This window comes from Salarias fasciatus, chromosome 13 (genome assembly GCF_902148845.1).
Source record: "Salarias fasciatus chromosome 13, fSalaFa1.1, whole genome shotgun sequence".
Classification (NCBI taxonomy): Eukaryota; Metazoa; Chordata; class Actinopteri; order Blenniiformes; family Blenniidae; genus Salarias; species Salarias fasciatus.
Genome location: NC_043757.1, coordinates 11,999,595 through 12,016,654, shown reverse-complemented (window position 1 = coordinate 12,016,654; position 17,060 = coordinate 11,999,595). Strand labels below are relative to the sequence as shown.

At 46.0% G+C, this 17,060-nt stretch overlaps 2 protein-coding genes across 3 annotated transcripts in view; both read right to left on the bottom strand.

Annotated features, from left to right (window-relative positions):
* Positions 1-336: 336 nt before the first annotated feature.
* Positions 337-12,298, bottom strand: gng4 (G protein subunit gamma 4). The gene is made up of 3 exons (XM_030105843.1): positions 12,194-12,298; positions 10,783-10,888; positions 337-852 (listed from the first exon to the last, which is right to left on the bottom strand). Exons 2-3 carry the CDS (start codon positions 10,879-10,881, stop codon positions 724-726), a joined length of 228 nt encoding a protein of 75 aa, XP_029961703.1. The 5' UTR covers positions 10,882-10,888; positions 12,194-12,298; the 3' UTR covers positions 337-723.
* Positions 12,299-14,647: 2,349 nt separating this feature from the next.
* Positions 14,648-17,060, bottom strand: part of lyst (lysosomal trafficking regulator) — a 52,708-nt gene continuing 50,295 nt past the window's right edge. Inside the window, exons 49-54 of one of the 2 annotated variants that reach the window (XM_030105842.1) lie at positions 16,862-16,960; positions 16,277-16,416; positions 15,655-15,752; positions 15,394-15,550; positions 15,229-15,300; positions 14,648-15,118 (exon numbers count right to left, since the gene is read on the bottom strand). In XM_030105842.1, the coding sequence (XP_029961702.1) occupies positions 14,980-15,118; positions 15,229-15,300; positions 15,394-15,550; positions 15,655-15,752; positions 16,277-16,416; positions 16,862-16,960 (705 nt within the window). In that variant the 3' untranslated portion in view covers positions 14,648-14,979. The remainder of the gene's footprint in view (positions 15,119-15,228; positions 15,301-15,393; positions 15,551-15,654; positions 15,753-16,276; positions 16,417-16,861; positions 16,961-17,060) is intronic. The other variant, XM_030105841.1, reaches the window with a different exon arrangement.

The window sequence follows — 17,060 nt, the reverse complement described above, 5'->3', positions numbered from 1 at the left end:
GACTTAAGGGTTGTTTGCACAGCGATAACCCCGGAGAGCTCATCTCGCTGTGGAAACATTAGCGCCGCACCTTTCAATAAACAGTCTATTTATTTGTCCGCGGCGCAGCGCCGCCACCTATTCTCATTACGAGTGCGGCCGAGATTATTCACGACACGAGATGTGGCTGCCGACTATCGCCGGCGGGGATAACCGCTGCTGTGGAGGACGATCCGAGGAGAGACCGCCGGACTTCAGCAGCGCTTCTGATAAGTGTTGCTACAAACATTTAAACCAAAAACACAAAAGTAACTCAAATCATGGTCAAACTAAATGTTGATGCTTTTTTTTTTTTTCTTTTTCTCCATTCAGATAAAGGGGTATAAATGTTTAAAAAAGTCAGACACTGGGCAAATTTCCATTTCCTGAGGCAAGTTAAGATCTAGCACAATAAAAGATTAAAAAGGAAAAAAAAAAAACATCTCTCATCTCATTAAGCACTGAGCAAGGCTGTTCTCTAATAACAAAGCAATAACAAACCTATTTAACAAGACATGATACGCTCACTGGGTTGCCAGTTTGGTGGCCGACTCCCCCCGAAACCTTCAGCCACCCGGACAGAGCTGACCGACAACAGAGTGTCCACCTGGGGAAACGCCACTCAACGCCCGCGGCCAGTGGCTTCAGGAGTGGTGGAGACAGAGAAGCCAGGCGACGCCATGCCTGCACCTGAGCGGCGGCTCATCAGAGGATGGTGCAGAAGAACTTCTTCTCCCGGAAAGGGTTCTCGGAGGCGGGGACGGGCACGATGAGGGGGTCCTCGCGTATGTGGGCGTCGCAGTACGCCATCAGGTCAGCGGCGGCTTTGGACACCTGGAGCGATCGCAGGGAAAATATCATCAGAGATCAAACTGGATGGGAAATATGCTTTAGTTATGCAGGATTTCAACCTTCGTGTCGCCCTAATCACACTGAACATTATGACCAGACGAGAGAAATGGTCACAGACGGGGTGACCGAGGTGGTCCCATGAACGCAGCTTCCCGGCCAGATCAAAGAGCCATTTTCAGGGGATGAGTCTCCCCAGGCCAGAACCATCTCAGCCCCGTTACGACCCACATGTGGCCCTGATGTTGTGTCTGATCAGCTAAACAACTACGTGTTTCTTTCAACAGAGGCTCCCAGAGAGGAACGCTTTGCTTTAATCTTCAATGATTTCAAAGCTCCAGCAACATTTGTCCCACACTGCTTTTTATTGCAGATAATTTGTGTCTGTGTCTGTGGTTGATTCCAATTTTCTTCTATAGCGCCTCTGAGTCATGTGACTTACAGCTTTAAGTTCAGCCTGAGGCCACTGTTTTATCTCTTCTATTCTTTTTTGATCACTACACTGTTGCTGTCTGAAACAGACATGAAATGCCCTCCAGAACCCTTTTGTTTCTTTCTTCAAAAAAGTTTAACTTAATGACACCCGATGATTCATCCTTCTTCCTTTAAGACAAAGCATCTTTGTTTAGGTAAAATTGAAAGCTATTCAGAATTTGAACTTTCACACTTTTAGCCCGCAGAAACTCGGATAAGGAGTTTATTTACTCCATGAAAATGGTTGCTGAAAAATGGATCTTTCAAGAGTGACATGGCTTTGATTAAAAGTCTTAATAGTTGAAGAGAAACGGATGAAAAACATTTTAATATACTTGTCAGTGATGAGAGCTGATGTTAAACAGACCTGCAGGGATGCTGGTTTACATGCTAAATGTTCTCTGCATGTTTTCACTCCTGCCTCTAATTGATCCCAACACACCTGCTCTATCATTTCATCGATTTATCGGCGGCTCTACAGCCCCTCTGCACTGGCTCCCTGCAGCTTTCCCAAAAATATGTTGTTTTTTTTTTTTTGTCAATGTTGCAGCACAAAACCATCTTTTTAAAGGACACTTATCTCTCTGCTTCAAGGTGACAAATGTGAGGCTTAAATGGTTTAGTTGACGCAAAGTTGCGGCGCTCACCCGCCGTCGCTCTGCAGGTGAGAAATGTTGAGTTTCCCAACAAACCTCTCAGAACGCTGACCCTGAATCAGCCCTGAAAATATAACGGCTGCGAACAAAACGGTGTGGAGAAGCCGATTTGCTTTTGCTGCCAGCGATGTGGATTTAAACGTACGTCTGACAGGCGCAGAGAAATTAGCAATTACAAAGCGGCAATAAATAAAAACGGGTAAAGGTAAAACTATGACAAGAAATATCAGTTCTAAAGGAAGCAGAGTCCCAAGTTCTGAATATTAAAGTTATTCTATTGTCATGAGACGGGAAAACCACACGAATATGACAACAACCGGCAACATTAATCACTCACAGTACGGATCAATAGCTGAGGTGATGCCACTTTCACTCTTAACAGTTTGACTTATTTTGATGCGCTGCACGGAGGTTTCCGCTCGTCTGCAGTTCACAGTGTGTTTACCGTCAGAGCAGATGTTTTCAGAGTTAAAACTCACACCAGATCAGACCTGAGCGATGCCTGATGGATTTTTTTTTTTTTCTTTTTCTTTGAAGCTGCACATTCCCTATTTGTCAGTGCCAGTGGCGATGGCTCTGAAGCCTCCTCCTGCAGCCGGAGGCGAGAGGATGCGGCGGCTGGCTGAGTGACTGACAGGTGTGGAGGTGGGACCTTGACCACAGCACGAGGCTGACGTTCGACTTCTTACCCTCCAAGCAAAAAAAAAAAAGAAGAAAAAAAAAAGTTGCTGTGTGAATTCCCTGAAAGTCAAACCGACTCGCTCTAAATGTTACAGTAGGGCCAGACTGTATGTGAATGCGGAGCTGAGTGGGAGGTTATGGGAGGGCGAGGCGGTAAATGGAGAGCAGAGGAGCAGCTGCAGCAGAGGGATGCGAGGGCTCAGGGATCCACGAGGAGGACGCAGCCATCTGATCTCCTGCCTGCCACTTCACCTCACCCACTGCTGCTCTCACGGGAGAATACACACGAACGCACCAGATCCATCAGGCTGCCTCTCAGCGCCCGCCCGAAATGGGAGTTATCACATTTTTACCATCTGACAGCAGAGAGGGTTAGTGTGAGCTGCTGAGATGTATGAATCCACAACAGTTAAAGTCACTAATACTGTTAAAAATGTTGTTTTAGTCATTTCTTAAGAACAATTCTATCCATATATCACAATATTAATATTACACACACACACTGTCTTTATACAACCTGCAACTGGGAGCACATTCTATGATTTTAATCAAATTGTATGACACAAATCTGGAATAAAATCCAGGATCGGGACTGAAATCCTGCTGAACATTAACATGAAACGAGGAAGAAGACGCTCAGTCTTTGAAATGACATCTGATGAGAACACATTTCCAAACGATTAGGTCCATCCAGACAATCAAGCTAATAGCCTTCAAGACATCACTGAGTCAAAGTCAAGGCACAACTTGTTCTCAGGATTTTTTTTTTTTTTTAAAAAGAAAGCTGCCAAGATATGTCAGCGTAGAGCAGAGAGGTGGTCCGACTCATATTTTCTTCAATAATGATCTTGCCTGTGCCAAAGACACTGAGGCAGAGGGAAAAAATAAAGGGAGAAAAACACATATAAATGATTTTAACTTAAATAGACGGATAAACAAAACCATAAGTACAATAGAAATAACTAATGTAATCAAAAAGCAAATGAATACAGATCAACTAAAATCCTGGTTTTTCTCTAAATAGGTCTGTAGAACTAAGACTGAGGCCATTCACAATGGTGCTATGGAGGGATTATTATATGTTGAGTAACCTCTGAGAAGCTGACTGCATTCCTGCCTATGGTTAGAAAGAGGTTTTGTTATATAAGTGAACTTTCCATCCAGACAAAGGAAGCATACTTTGAATAAATTATAAGGCATCGTTTAGTAAATATCAAGCATCCTCTAACCTTTCCAGGCTGCTGTAAACTGTGATTGATTTGGGGAAATCAGCACCTGAAGCTAACTGGTTTCTAAACAAACGCACGGATTCTTGACCGGTGGGCGGATTTGAACTTTCGGGCAAACGTTCGTGCCTCTCCGTGTCCGTCTGACGTCACCGAGCCGCAACATCCTGCTGAAGGTAGAAACACACAGCGGTGTCCTCTACACTTTCACTTCCACTTGGATTTCCATCCTGTACTTTTGGAAATACCCAAAGGGGAATTGAAAAAAAGAAGGAAAAAAAAAAACCCTCCAACATCCAACAGAGCAACGAAATGAATAAAGGCGAAGCGACAAAGCAGCAGTATTATCTCGCATGGCTACCTCGCTGCATGATTCTGTTAGCTGCTCTAACTACTGTACCGTCGCCACCTTCTTCCAGCTAACGTGTCTTCGCTATTTATGTCTGCCACGCTGCACCTGCTCTCCGGATCGCTCTGCTGGAGTGTGATAAGTCTCAATATGACAGCGAGGACATTTCACAAAACAGGCGGCTGACGCCACACGTCCTTTGCCGTTTCACACTGAAACATGTTGCTGTTGGAAATATTCGGATCGACAGGTAATATTTAGAGCAAATATTGTTTGTTAGCAATGTGAACCCAGAGCTGCAGTACCACTAGAGGCCACAAGGGGCAGCAGATAAAAGACATGATCTGATCAGCTGTCCAAGTTGGTGAGAAATTAACGGCAATATCCGCCATTGACGTGCCACAAGGTGTTTATCGGCCTCACACAGCAGCGCCACCTGCCACGCCGCCCCCGACCGTGCCTGCTCTGTCCTCGCCATGTCACGGATTGATTTTCCTCTAGTGAAGTGCCGATCGATAGCAAAATGCTGATACTTCTGATGGCTTAGTATGGATCCACTCATGTAGAAATGTCAATATTTGTTGTTACTGATATAGAAAAACGTGTTTCCCAGTGTTATTGTATCATTAATCGTCCTTAAAGAATATACAACTCATTAACTTGACATTGATAGTGTAAATAGAATATGGAATAACTAAAACTGACATTTCCATTATTCTGACGGGCAATTTTTGGGACCATTTTTTTTCGGAACTTGTCAAACAATCAGGTTAACAAGAGAAAACACTGAAGCATCTGTCAGTGGCAGGCAGCTTGGAAGAAAAACCATGGGAACTTATTTCTCCCACATTCAGGCCTCACTGAAGCTCAGTGGGCTCAACAGAATATACTAATATAAAGTCTTATGTTGTTATATTGCACGAAGCATGACAAACTTTGTTTTGTTTTTTTTTTTAAATGTACAATTCGTACAGTTCTTTTCAATTCTGACAAACGTCCTCAGCTCAGAGTCCTTGAAACCTCCTGAAACTGAATCTGTGAAGGAAAATGAAAAGCAGCTCCAGAACAAAAAAGGTCCAGGGATCATTTGTCTTGTACATTTTCAAATGCGGTGAAAAAGCAATGCGGGAGTACGATTCTTGACAGTTTCAATTCAGCCCGTTCGTGTCTGTTTGACAAACTGTGGGATCGAATCAGGTCTGTGGCCATCCAGACCAAAAATTCTGAGAACCTCAGGAGAGTCACATTAAGACATAACACCGGTTTTCTCAAACTGTTAATAATCAGGCTTCATAAAACTAATAAAAAAGATTGAAAGTCATCTCTGTGAGCCTCAATTAATCATTTCTGTGTTAGTGTAGTGGTGAACAGTCTTTCCTCACAATAATGAACCTCAGTGGATTCCAGGTTTGAGGTGCTTTGGAGGGTTTGAATTTTCTTGCTTTGCGTCGACAGATGCTCCAGTTTCTCCCCAACATGTCTACGATCTGCAAATTATAACTTTTTTAACTTTTCTTTTCTGAATTCTTTACAATACCGCTGAACAGATCAATGCGTTGCAGGCTGCCCGTTTACCAGGACATATGCTACTTCTATAAAATATGATTAGAAAACCCAAAACATGCCTATTCTGTATATTAATTCGGAGCGGCGTCCCCTGGAGGACTGGCTGCTACATGCCGATTCAGTGACAGTGACGCTACTATGGATCAATGCAGCTTTACCAGTCTTCTTATTTTGATTTCACATTGTCTTCTTGTTTTCTTAATCGTGATGTTCCAAAACTTGCATAAAGTTATAACCAAATGCATATTTTGAAAACCGTCTTTCAGAGATTAAACTAATACGCCAACAAGCATGATTTATCTTGTACATTGATTTGTCTCAATAAACACATCTGTACATTGACCTGTTAATAAGCACAACTCTCTCCCCTGAGATTCGCCTTAACCTTATTAACCTTCATTTAACCCACTGCACTGTATCGCTCTTTTTTGCACTCTTTTAATGCACTCCAATTGTCCCCTGGGGACAAATAAAGTTTTTTTCATTTGAACTTGAACTTATTCAAAAGCTAATTATTTGGAGCATCGGGGCATCAGAGTGTACTTCCTGACACACAGCAGAGAGGAAAATCGGGACAGCATTAAAATGTCACATCATCAGTGACTTTAAATGTTTTCTGGTGCACAAAGGAAGCAATTATAAGGAATAATACTCTCATTAAAGTCTTTAAAGTGGTATTCCAACATTTAGTTGTAAATTTAGTGGTTCAAAAAAGTGCTGAATTGCCAAACGCTTCATTATTTAACTACAATTAGAAGGGATTCAAACCTGCACATGGCAGAAACATTACCAAAGCCCTCTTTCACCATACAAGTAAACAGCTTAATTATTTCCATAATCAAAGTAAAAGCAGTAATTATATGATCATGTAACTGCAGACCGGGTTTCTGCAGAGAGCCTGGGCCCCACAGGACAGAGCGCGGTACTGCACAGCGTGTGTCATTAGGCCCAGGCTGATTGTAATTACACTGCAGCCCCATGATGGAAAGGAGAGTCCTTCCAATTAGCACAGATCACATTCCTTCGGCTGATTGAGCAATTAATGAGAACGCGGCGATCCCTCAATCAGCACCACGGAGAGCGCCTCCCGTCGCTGACACGCTCTCTCCCTCCTCCTCAGATCCCTTAATTAAATTTAAGGGATCGCCAGACGTGGTCCGTCCGTCTGCTCCGCTCTGCTTTTAATTCAGCCACATACCTCTTCGTTAAAAAAAAAACAAAACAAAACAAAAAAAAAGACGAAGACGAACTTGGATCTCCACATCTGTCGAGCCAAGTGTTTTCCCTTCAGTCACCTGACGACTGCTGAGAGAATAATACAGATTTGAAATTGTGCTGCGCTGTTTTCGTTTCAGACGAACGCACTCCTGTTGACCTTTAGGATTTGCACAAAAATATGCAAATACTTCAAAGTGTAATATTTATAACTGCCTCCAGCTTGTTGTAACCTTCCTTCTAAACCAGCTGAATTCCTCAAACTTTTTAATGCATTCATTTAGTATTCCTTTGAACATTATTTTAACTGATTACATGAATGTGATCCCCGTTATTAAAAAGGACAACAAAGGTTAGATGAGGTAAAAGTTGGCTTCTCAAAGGTCGTGTTTTTTCTCCCTTAAGACGGAAGTTTTACTGAAATGAGAACACAGACATCAATTATTCATAAAAGCTTACATTTTTGTCAGCCCCACTGTGGAGAGGAGTGAAAGCCGCTCGGATGCATATCGGCCGTGACATTTAAGATCCATTTACATTCAAATCTGACACTTTGTCTTCCAGAAAACCCCAAAAAGTGACAGTAAAACTGAGGAGTCAGGTACACCGTGGTCCAAATACTCCTCGTTTTAACAACTTAACCCCACTTTACAACCCTCGTTCACTGGGACGGTGAATTAGCTGCGTGGCGGACAGTTTACAACTTTACACATCCAGTCAGCTCCAATGAGAAACATCCCATTCACAGCACGAGCCCCATGACCCTGGGTGGCTTTATCGCTTTCATAAATATAGACGTAAGGCACGAATGCAGCTTCTACAGCAGGTTTGTTAAGCATATTGCACCTCCAAAGCCCACGGCAGGGATATTTATCTCAGCCAAAAAACAACAATAAAGATAAAGAGGCTCCAACAATGAAGGAAAACCAGTTTTCTCTAGAACAGGGATGTCAAACATGTGGCCCACGGGCCAAAACCAGCCTCTCAGAGTGACCATTCCAGCTCGCCGGATGGCAAATCAACTTTTTTTTTTTTTATTAATGTGAATTTGAGAAGAAAAAACGTCATAATTGAAGAACAGTGTTTTTACTGTCATTTTCTAAAAATGCCTTAAACCATAAACAAAGGGGACATTTCTGAGTTGTGCAAAAGATTAAAAAAAAGTATGTTTGAGGGTCATTAAGCTGCCTTATTACTGATCCGGCTCAAACAGGATCACATCACACTGCACTGGACACCTGACCTTCAGTCCGTTCCAATCCGTCTGAACGGACGTCCTCAAGCTGCACTTTCCAACGTAGTTTTCAGCAAGAAAATACAAATCTGTCTTCTTCACAGAGAGTCTATTTTCAGTGGCTTGATAATCATTTGGGCAACTTAATGTGAATCCAGTCCAGGACGGATTTAGACCTCCGTACAAACCAAACCAAGAGGACTGCCTCAGAGAGAAAAAAGCATAAGCTGCCTGTTTAGTCTATTTAGTCATTAAAATGGACAGTCTGACAAGACTGGTGTCCAAACTCCTCGAGGTTTTTGAGCTGGCTGCAACCTCTCGTTATTTAGACCTAAGAGTTTTCAAGCTTCGCGCCAACATGGCTGCCCACACTGCTAACCTTCAGCAGCACCGCTTTCGATAAATACTATACAAATATGAAAAGTATTTTAGTATCAAATTCATCGTTCTTGGTGTGTGTAGCTGGCTGTGATGTTGCTCTTACTCTGGTTTCTCCACAAGTTTCCTCTTGATCACAACTCACGTGAACATTTTTTTTCCACCAAATTGGCTTTATTACACAGTTCATACATGACGTGAGTCACATGAAGTTTTTCTTTCTTTTTTTAAGGTCAGTGTTTCTAAAACAAGGCTACATGCGTGTCTGCGGGCAGTAAAAGAAGTACGTGATATTCCAGCTGGAGAGCTGAATGAGTTCACAGAGAATGCTTTGAAAAAAGGGAAAATATCCTGGTACTCGTAGTTTTCTGGTCAAAAATGCTTTCCTGAGGTCAGAGGAGAAAGACCAGACTGATTTAGGCTGATAGAAAGCCAACAGTGACCCAAATAGATGCTCGTTACAGCCAACATGCAGAAGACCGTCTCTGATCTGATGGCGTGTGGCAGCAGAAGACCAGGCCTACTGACTGGAGACATGGTTTGACGAGTCCCAACATTCAGAATAGAGGTCAGAATTAGGCCAGAACCACATAAAGGCCTGAATCCATCTGGCTTTGCATCAACAGTGCTGTGGGCTGGCAGTGGTGAAGTGATGTGAGGGAGATTCTATTGGCACGCTTTGGACCACTTCTCATCAATCGAGCATCAATTTAACCCCACCTGAGCCCCGTCACTGACCATTCCTGTAACGCACAGCATCGCAGCTCTCTGATAACCTCCACTCGTAGTCTAGAAGACGATTTTTTTTTTCTTTTTGGACGAGGAGGCTTTTTGTCAGCAGCGGCTGTGCTGAGCGGAGATGATGATGTATGGCGGGCTTCCAGTCGCCTCTATATAATGCTGAGCGGACAGCCTCCATCCTGCGGGGCAATCATTCCCCGAGCGCAGGAGAAGCTCGCAAACGAGATGATGACGCGGCCTTTTAAGTCGTACGAGAAGCCGTTCGTTAGGAACCTTCAGACGAGCAAGAAGCACAAGAATAACTGCGTTCGCTGCAGCGGTGAACCCACAGTGCTAGAAAACAATGACTTTGCGTCCGCTGAAAGGGAATGAAGTCAAAACGCATCTTTAGAAATGAGCAAAAAGATGATTTCGAGCAGGATGTCTGACCTTCAGCATCAAGGCTGTATCAGGGCAACATTTAACCATGTGCTGTTGGAGGACAGTGGTGTTTTTTTAATCATGTACTGCTTCATGATAAGCACGCTGGAGATTAGCAGAACGATAGAAGATGCAAACACTAATTTAAAGCCTTGGACTTTCACACAGAAACCCGAGGAGGAGCCAAACTTGGCCAAACTGGGCCAGAAATCTGAATGGACTGATGGGACTGTGAAGTGTCCAGGGTCGACTGGATCGGCTCAAACAAACCACAACCCGGAATTAAAGGGACGACTGAGAAGACATCCGGATGAAGGGATCTCAAATGACGTCACTTTGAGGCACAGTCAGTTTCTGCAATTCTGAAATAAATGCACGGGCAATAAGAAAGTGTGTGATAAAAACTATGATTTGAGTCTATTTTACGTTATAAAGTCATCCATTGTGAGTCTGCTGAAAATGGCAGAGCCTCTTTAAAGAGCTGATAATCCCTAAAAGACTGACGGAGGTGGTTGACTCCTACGAAATCGGTCCCTGCAATAAATGGGTTAATGCATTCATAATGGCTTGAGCAGACAAACGGAGCACAATGGCAGTCTGAAGAACGCAAAGAACCAAAGTTCACGCAGAGTATCAGAGCACTGGAGAACAGAGAGCAAAACGGAAAAGCTCAAACTGTTAAACTGGACCTACCGTCTCTGTCTCGGTTGACCCCAGAGGTCACAGACCACAATCAGCAGCGAGTTAGCATGTTAGCCTCCCACTGTCTGCAGCTGCGTAAAACAAACTTCACTAGTTTTCAATATTTTTCACAGTGATCCATGTTCTTCTGTTTGAGCTCCTGTTTACTTTCATGCATGCTGTCCAGCTTCCTGGTCAGGATTCGGCACACAGTCTGTCCTGTTTCTCACACATATCCAAATCACCATCGTACGCATTGGCTTGCAGACGGAAGTAAACCTGAAGTTCCGGTACCTTTATCCTGTCCATGCAGGCCTCCATCTTCAGCTGCTCCACAGCTTTCCTGGCTTGCGAGATGCTGGCCGTGCTGTTGTTGGCGATGCCGTCCTTCATGGTGCTCCTGTGACGTCAAACAGGCACAAAGACGAGAGGTGGGGTGGGAAGGGTTGGGGGGTGGACACAGAGTCAATGAACATCACATTTAATGCAGAAAGTGGCAGCCCCCCAGGCAATGTCTCTGGCCCCCTCCTTCCTCCTCTTCGCGGCATGCATTCTCCACCACAGCCATTTTTTTGCATTTAAAATGGACTCATTTTGCAAGGAGGAGGGGGCTATTTTGCTATTTTAAAGCGGCGAAACTCCATTTCATCTAAAGAAAGAGCTGTGAAGGCAGCAGCTGGCCAGCAGTTTGTAATTTTACAGTCAGTGATCAGGCACATTGTTCTTTTTTTTTTTTTGGTCTCAATTGTCTAGAGGAGAAATGACGGAGAGGGTGTGATTAAAACACAAACAGAAACAGGCTCAAAAGCACTTCGAAAGGCATCTGAGGGGGAAACTGTATTGCATGGTGCATGTTCTTCCTCTGTGGGAGCCGAAACTGGCCCTGGATCAGATCTGACCATTTATTCATCTTCTCAACTTTCTCCCCCAGTGCGGCTGCAGCCTGGCTCCTGCAGATCAATCCACCTGATCCTGCTCTCATTCCGGGCCCCCTGGACCCCCCCTCGCTCCTGATGTGTCCCAGTTCAGGCAGCAGCAGGAGGAGCAGGAGGAGCAGGAGGAGGAGGAGGAGGAAGAGGAGGAGGAGGTGACACCTGACCGCAGATGTGTTTTATAATAACATGCGTGTGAATATGAAGCGCCTCACTGAGGTGGGGTGCCGCTCACATCCACCCACTGTGGATCCCCCCCCCCCCCCCCCCCCCCCCCCCCCCCCCCCCACCATCGATTTGTTTATTGCATTTCTATCGCATCCAGATGAAATCAGATGTATTTAATCCAGACTTTCTAATGCAGATGTTTGCAGGAGGAGGGGGAGGAGGAGGTTACAGGCGGAGAATTTCCAATTCATCACCGGGAGGTTCAATTTATAGCTTTTAATCACAGCCTCGCAGGGAGCCACCGGGCCTTCATGCATGCAGGTTTCCCCCCCTCCTTCCCCTCCTCGGTTTCGTGCATCCGAAATCCAAATGCAACCATGCTAATTGTTGATGCAGATCTGTCAGACATGGACGCACGGAGCGAGCCGCGGCCCTGGTTTGAGGCAGGAAAACAGCCAAGCACACATTATGTAAAACAGAACAAACACGGGGAAAATGAGCGCTGCGCGGCAGAAAACGCTGTAAAGGGCAGAAATCTCTGGAAGCGGGGCTGCGTTGTTGGGCAAGGAGCGCATTAAATACGAAGGCTGCAGCCTCCGACCTACCTGAAATGTGCCAACGGTTTTCCAATTTGGAGAATTCCGGGTTGACTCCACCCAACACGCTCACACACGCACGCACGCACGCGAGCGAGCGTACACACATACACACAGAGAGAGAGGAGGAAAAAAAGAAAAAGAAAAAAGAGAGAGATCTGTCAAATATGAAACGCCGTGTGAGGAAATCCCGGGCAGGTCTGGAGCGCGCGCGCGGAGGTGAATCCTGCCGTTCTTCACGTCGCCTCGGCGGCTCGCGCGCTGCGCGTCGTGCGTCCCTCCGTGTGGGAAGAGAGGAGATCCGAGCGGTCCCGGTGAGCAGCCGCGGCTGGGTTTGGAGAGATGCTACGCACGCAGCGAAGGGGGGGAAACCTCAGCGTGACGATCGAGATGCAGGCAGGCAGGCAGTGGGGCAGGGAGCGCTCGATCAGCGGACCGGGACGGAGCGGAGCGGAGCAGAGCGGCCACGAGCCACCGGCGACGCCCGATCGATCAATCAGCAGCCGCAAGAAGCTGGCTATTATGATTATGATTAGAAGATGAAGAAGGCACCAGAGATCTGCAGGCTTCCCCATTTCATCTTTACATCAGCTTTGACATCACCGGGTCCCCCCGCCACCCCTCACACCGCGCGGCGGGCCTCATCTGCATCCAGATGGACGCATTTAAAGTCCCATTCATTGCAAAGTATTCGCCTTTACTAACGCGTTGAAGCCCAGGTTTCTTATTTCTTATTGTGTCCCTGAACGCACCTTTCACCCCCACCACACACAAAGAGAAGCACAACGACCAACGTGGAGTATTTCTTCAAATATTTATATATATTTATAATATACGCATCACTTGGCTCGTCCATACATACACAAACGCACATATATACAAAGAAACAACAAGAAAAACCCACTGAGGTCTTCAGTCCAAGATGCCACTGCAGACCGTTCAGAGGTGAAAAATAACACGAGGCTCTTAAATTATGCATAGCTTAAGTTATTAACAGAAAAATAATACTTCCTTCTGTCACACAGTCATCTTTGCCATTTTGTCATCATTAAAAATAGACACGTACAAACATTTGTATGCTCAAGAAAAGAAAGAAAAAAAAAACGTTTGTGGTTCACACTTTCCTTTTCCGTCACTGTCAAAAAGAGAATGCACAAATACTTTGGACACACAGTAAACAAAACTCAGTAACAACATGACCTGCACATAACAGTCCAGGTGGGATGAGGAGGAAAGAATCAGACACAAGAAGGAATGATGATAGAGTAAGATTATATTCCCTTTGTCGTATACAAATCAAACACAAAGTGTGAACTGTAAGACTTGATGTTTTCGCACAGATGCATCGCTGCCAAGGCAAAAACGACCGCTTTCACAGCTGTGGCTGAACAAACATCTGGTCTCTTCCTACATGGATCATCACTTCAGATATAACAAATCTATTGCATGTTTATGTCTCATATTGCTTTCTGGGGTTAAATCAAAGCTCAGTACGTGTTAAGACCACAATGTGTCGGCTCGTCTTGAATGAAACCACTTCACACATCGCTGACTGTAAGTGCAGTAAGCTTAGGGGGAATGTATAAAGGAAAAAAAACTGCACGGATTCACAGGTGTGACGGTTGTAAAGCGTCGGTATCGTCGGTCCCTCCTGCCTACGACCAGCTCAAAGTGATTCTGCACAGGCTCTCAGCACGTGTTGTGCATCGGGAATTGAATGAAGGGGGAAAGTCAAGAAAAAGTCTTGGGCTGCGGGCGTTTAATGCTGTCCGTTAATTGCTTTCTCAGAGTTTCAGCGAGCCGCCAAAGTGGTTGTAGTGCAGTCGAGTGTCGGACAAGGAAACGAGGGACTGGAAAGGAAGAAAAGATGAACCTTCATGGAGTTTCTAATAAATAAAATATATTAACATTTCAGAAAAAAAAAAAAAAAGTCAGGTTCAACCGGGACAGGGCTTGAACGACGAACGTCATTAGAGCAAACGGCAACGTCCACATTCACACAGTCAAGGTCAGCATCATCCTGGCATGCAGAAAGTAGGGCAGAACAACAGGCGGTGCAAGGTACGCTTCATCCCATCGCCTCCCGCCGCCACGAGGCTCTCCGCGGAGATATGGAAAGTGAAGCCGGGCTGAGACACTAGTGTTCAGACTTGAGTGGAGCAGACAGCCCGGCGGAGGGGCGGCCTCACTCCCGCGGAGCCGGACGTCTCACGGCGACAGACGGCGAGGAGGGGCCCCCTCCCTGCCAGCCGCTGCGGCGTCAGCGGGACACGCTTGTCGGGCCCGGTGGAGGGGAGGAGGGGTGGGTGGGGGGGGCTCCGAAAACTTTTATGTTCCGATTCCGGACAGACGATAGCAGCTAATCCAGGAAAAGGGTTAAGACAAAAAAAAAAAAGAGAGCGGGAATCAAAGAATAAAACATTCAACAAATTAATCAAATGCTACGAAAACAAAAAATATATATTATAAAGTGTCTGTTGCAGCCTCGTCCAAGTCATCTCATCCGTCCACATTCCTTCTCAGTATGTTTATAAATATATAGCTATATACATATAATACTATTTTCATGGTCGGTTGTGGAGGCCGGGAGTGGCGGCGGTCCGGTTAGCTCAGCTGGGGATGGCTCTGTTTAGAAGTCAGCGAGGGTTCAGAGAGCTTGAGGCCATGCGGACTGTCAGCGCCGACAGCAGGAGGAGGAAAGACTAAAAAGAGGAAGGTGGTGGTGGTGGGAGGGGGGGGGGGGGGTTGGGTCCCTCGTGTCGAGAAGTGGACCGAAGGAAACGTCAGACGCGCAGTCAGCCTGCAGCATAGCTGCTCAGGAAGGAGTAGAACATGGGCAGCTTCATGCGCTGCTGGTCCCGCCGGCACCACGCCATCACCGTGCCTTCGCTGTTGGCCGTGTAGAGGTGGTGGCCGTCGCACGAGTACGTCAGGCTGAGGCGAAATGAGACGGGAGATTAGAAAAAAAAAAAAAAAAAAAAAAAATCCACGCATGAAACCAAGAAGAGGAAGTAGAAGTGCGGCAGGCAGCGCTGCGAACGCACCTGATGATGGGCTTGCTGGACTTGGGGAAGGTGATCTCTCTCACCGGTTTCAAATCCCAGGTGCTCCACAGCCTGAAAAACATTTCAAAAGTAAAAGCCATCAGTGTAAATAATTCAGTGTGTTTACAAGAGGAGGAAGAACACACACAAAAAAACTCTGCCCACCTCACAACTCCATTCTCCAAACCGCCGGCGATAACGTTGACAGACACGCCCTCCGGCTGGTTGGAGAACGCCACGGAGCAGATGATCTCTCTGCAGTGCACGTGACCAATCAGGTCGCCGTTCACCGTCCACAGGCGGAGGTCGCTGCCTCCACCCTCTGGAATTTGCAAAACAAAACAGAGGTAATAATTCACATCGGTATAAAAATAACGCTGGGATGAAGTGGAGATCTGGTTTTGGTTTTGATAAGACGTTCCTCACCCGAGTCACACACTGTAGCGATGTCGCCGGTGGTTTCGCTGGCGGACACGGCCGTCACCGGACTTTTGTGGCCGGTGAGACTTTGGACATAACACAGTCTGGGGAAAAAACAGAAAGAGGCACACAAAGCAACTCAGAAAACATAAAAACTGGAGCTGTTCAAGTTTCTTCTTAAACTCTGTGCTATAAACTGAACATTGTGGCTACGATTATTCCATTCATTGTTAAAGTAACATCAGCAATGAGATCGATTTAAGAAAAAATGTCATTATAGAGATTTATATCACACAATAAAATCCCATCACCAGCTTTAAGGCAAAGTACTGCACCGTTCCTCTCCAGAGTTGTTGCTAAGAGCTTCAGCTCTTGTCACATTTCCATTTTTATAATAATAATAATAATACATTTATTGCTATGTGTCTTTCAGGACAGTCAAGGTCACTGCACATCATGAAAAAGTTAAGACAGATAAAAACAAGTTTGGAAGAAAAAAAAAAACGGCTGTAGGAACAGCACAGGCCCAAACCACACTACTGCTACGTCCAGTGACTCTTCCCTTGCCCGACGCCATTTTCCCTGCACCCCCTCTGGGCTCCCTGCCACCGCCTGGCTGCAGACCGACCTGTTGAGGTCCCACAGGATGCAGGTGCCGTCGTCGCTGACGCTGATGAGGATGCTGTAGGGTTTGCAGACGAACAGGCCGGTGACTTCTCCCGTGTGTCCGTACAGGTGAACCTGAGATTCCACCTCCATCTCCGAAGACTGCGGAGACGCAACACACACGTTTCAGAGCCACGGCGCACAAACCGACTTCAGTGCGTCTGATGGATCAGATGTCTTGGTATTAAAAAAAAAAAACTTGATTAATCATTTTCTAACGGGGCTTTGTAAACACTTCAGATTAATTGCTCCAGAAAGACCCGTCAGAGGCGGAGAAGCGGGAAGCGTAGCTGCCTGGTGGCGGGGACCGATGAAAGACTGAAAGCCTCTCTGATGACTGAACTCTCAGACCCCTAATCCCACTTATAGGCTCGCTGGAAATGTGTTTCAAGGGCAACTGTGATGTGACTAATGAAGCCGAGCGTGCGAGCACGGTGAGGCTGCCGAGAGAGGGGGTGGGGAGGGGGTGTGATGGGCGGCGGGTGGGCGGATCGGGTGCTCGCGCGGAGGCGGAAGGTTAGAAGGGGACGTTGCCATGGAAACCCACCGTGGTGCTGGTGAAGCGGTTGCTGTAGGCGGTGATGACTCCACACTTGCTGCCCGTAAATAGCTGACAGCCGTCAGGCACCCAGGCGCAGCTGGTCACCTGGAGGAGAGGGAGAGGGACGATTGCATGGCGATGAAGAAGCTCATTGGTTGATCCCAACCGTGGAATTGGGCGACATCGACAATTCACCGATCCCGTC

Excerpts from the sequence above, each read along its gene's own strand:
- gng4 (XM_030105843.1), bottom strand. The coding sequence starts at position 10,881 with ATGAAGGACGGCATCGCCAACAACAGCACGGCCAGCATCTCGCAAGCC. Across the intron at positions 853-10,782 it reads CCTGCATGGACAGGATAAAG|GTGTCCAAAGCCGCCGCTGA; the intron begins GTACCGGAACTT and ends CGATCGCTCCAG.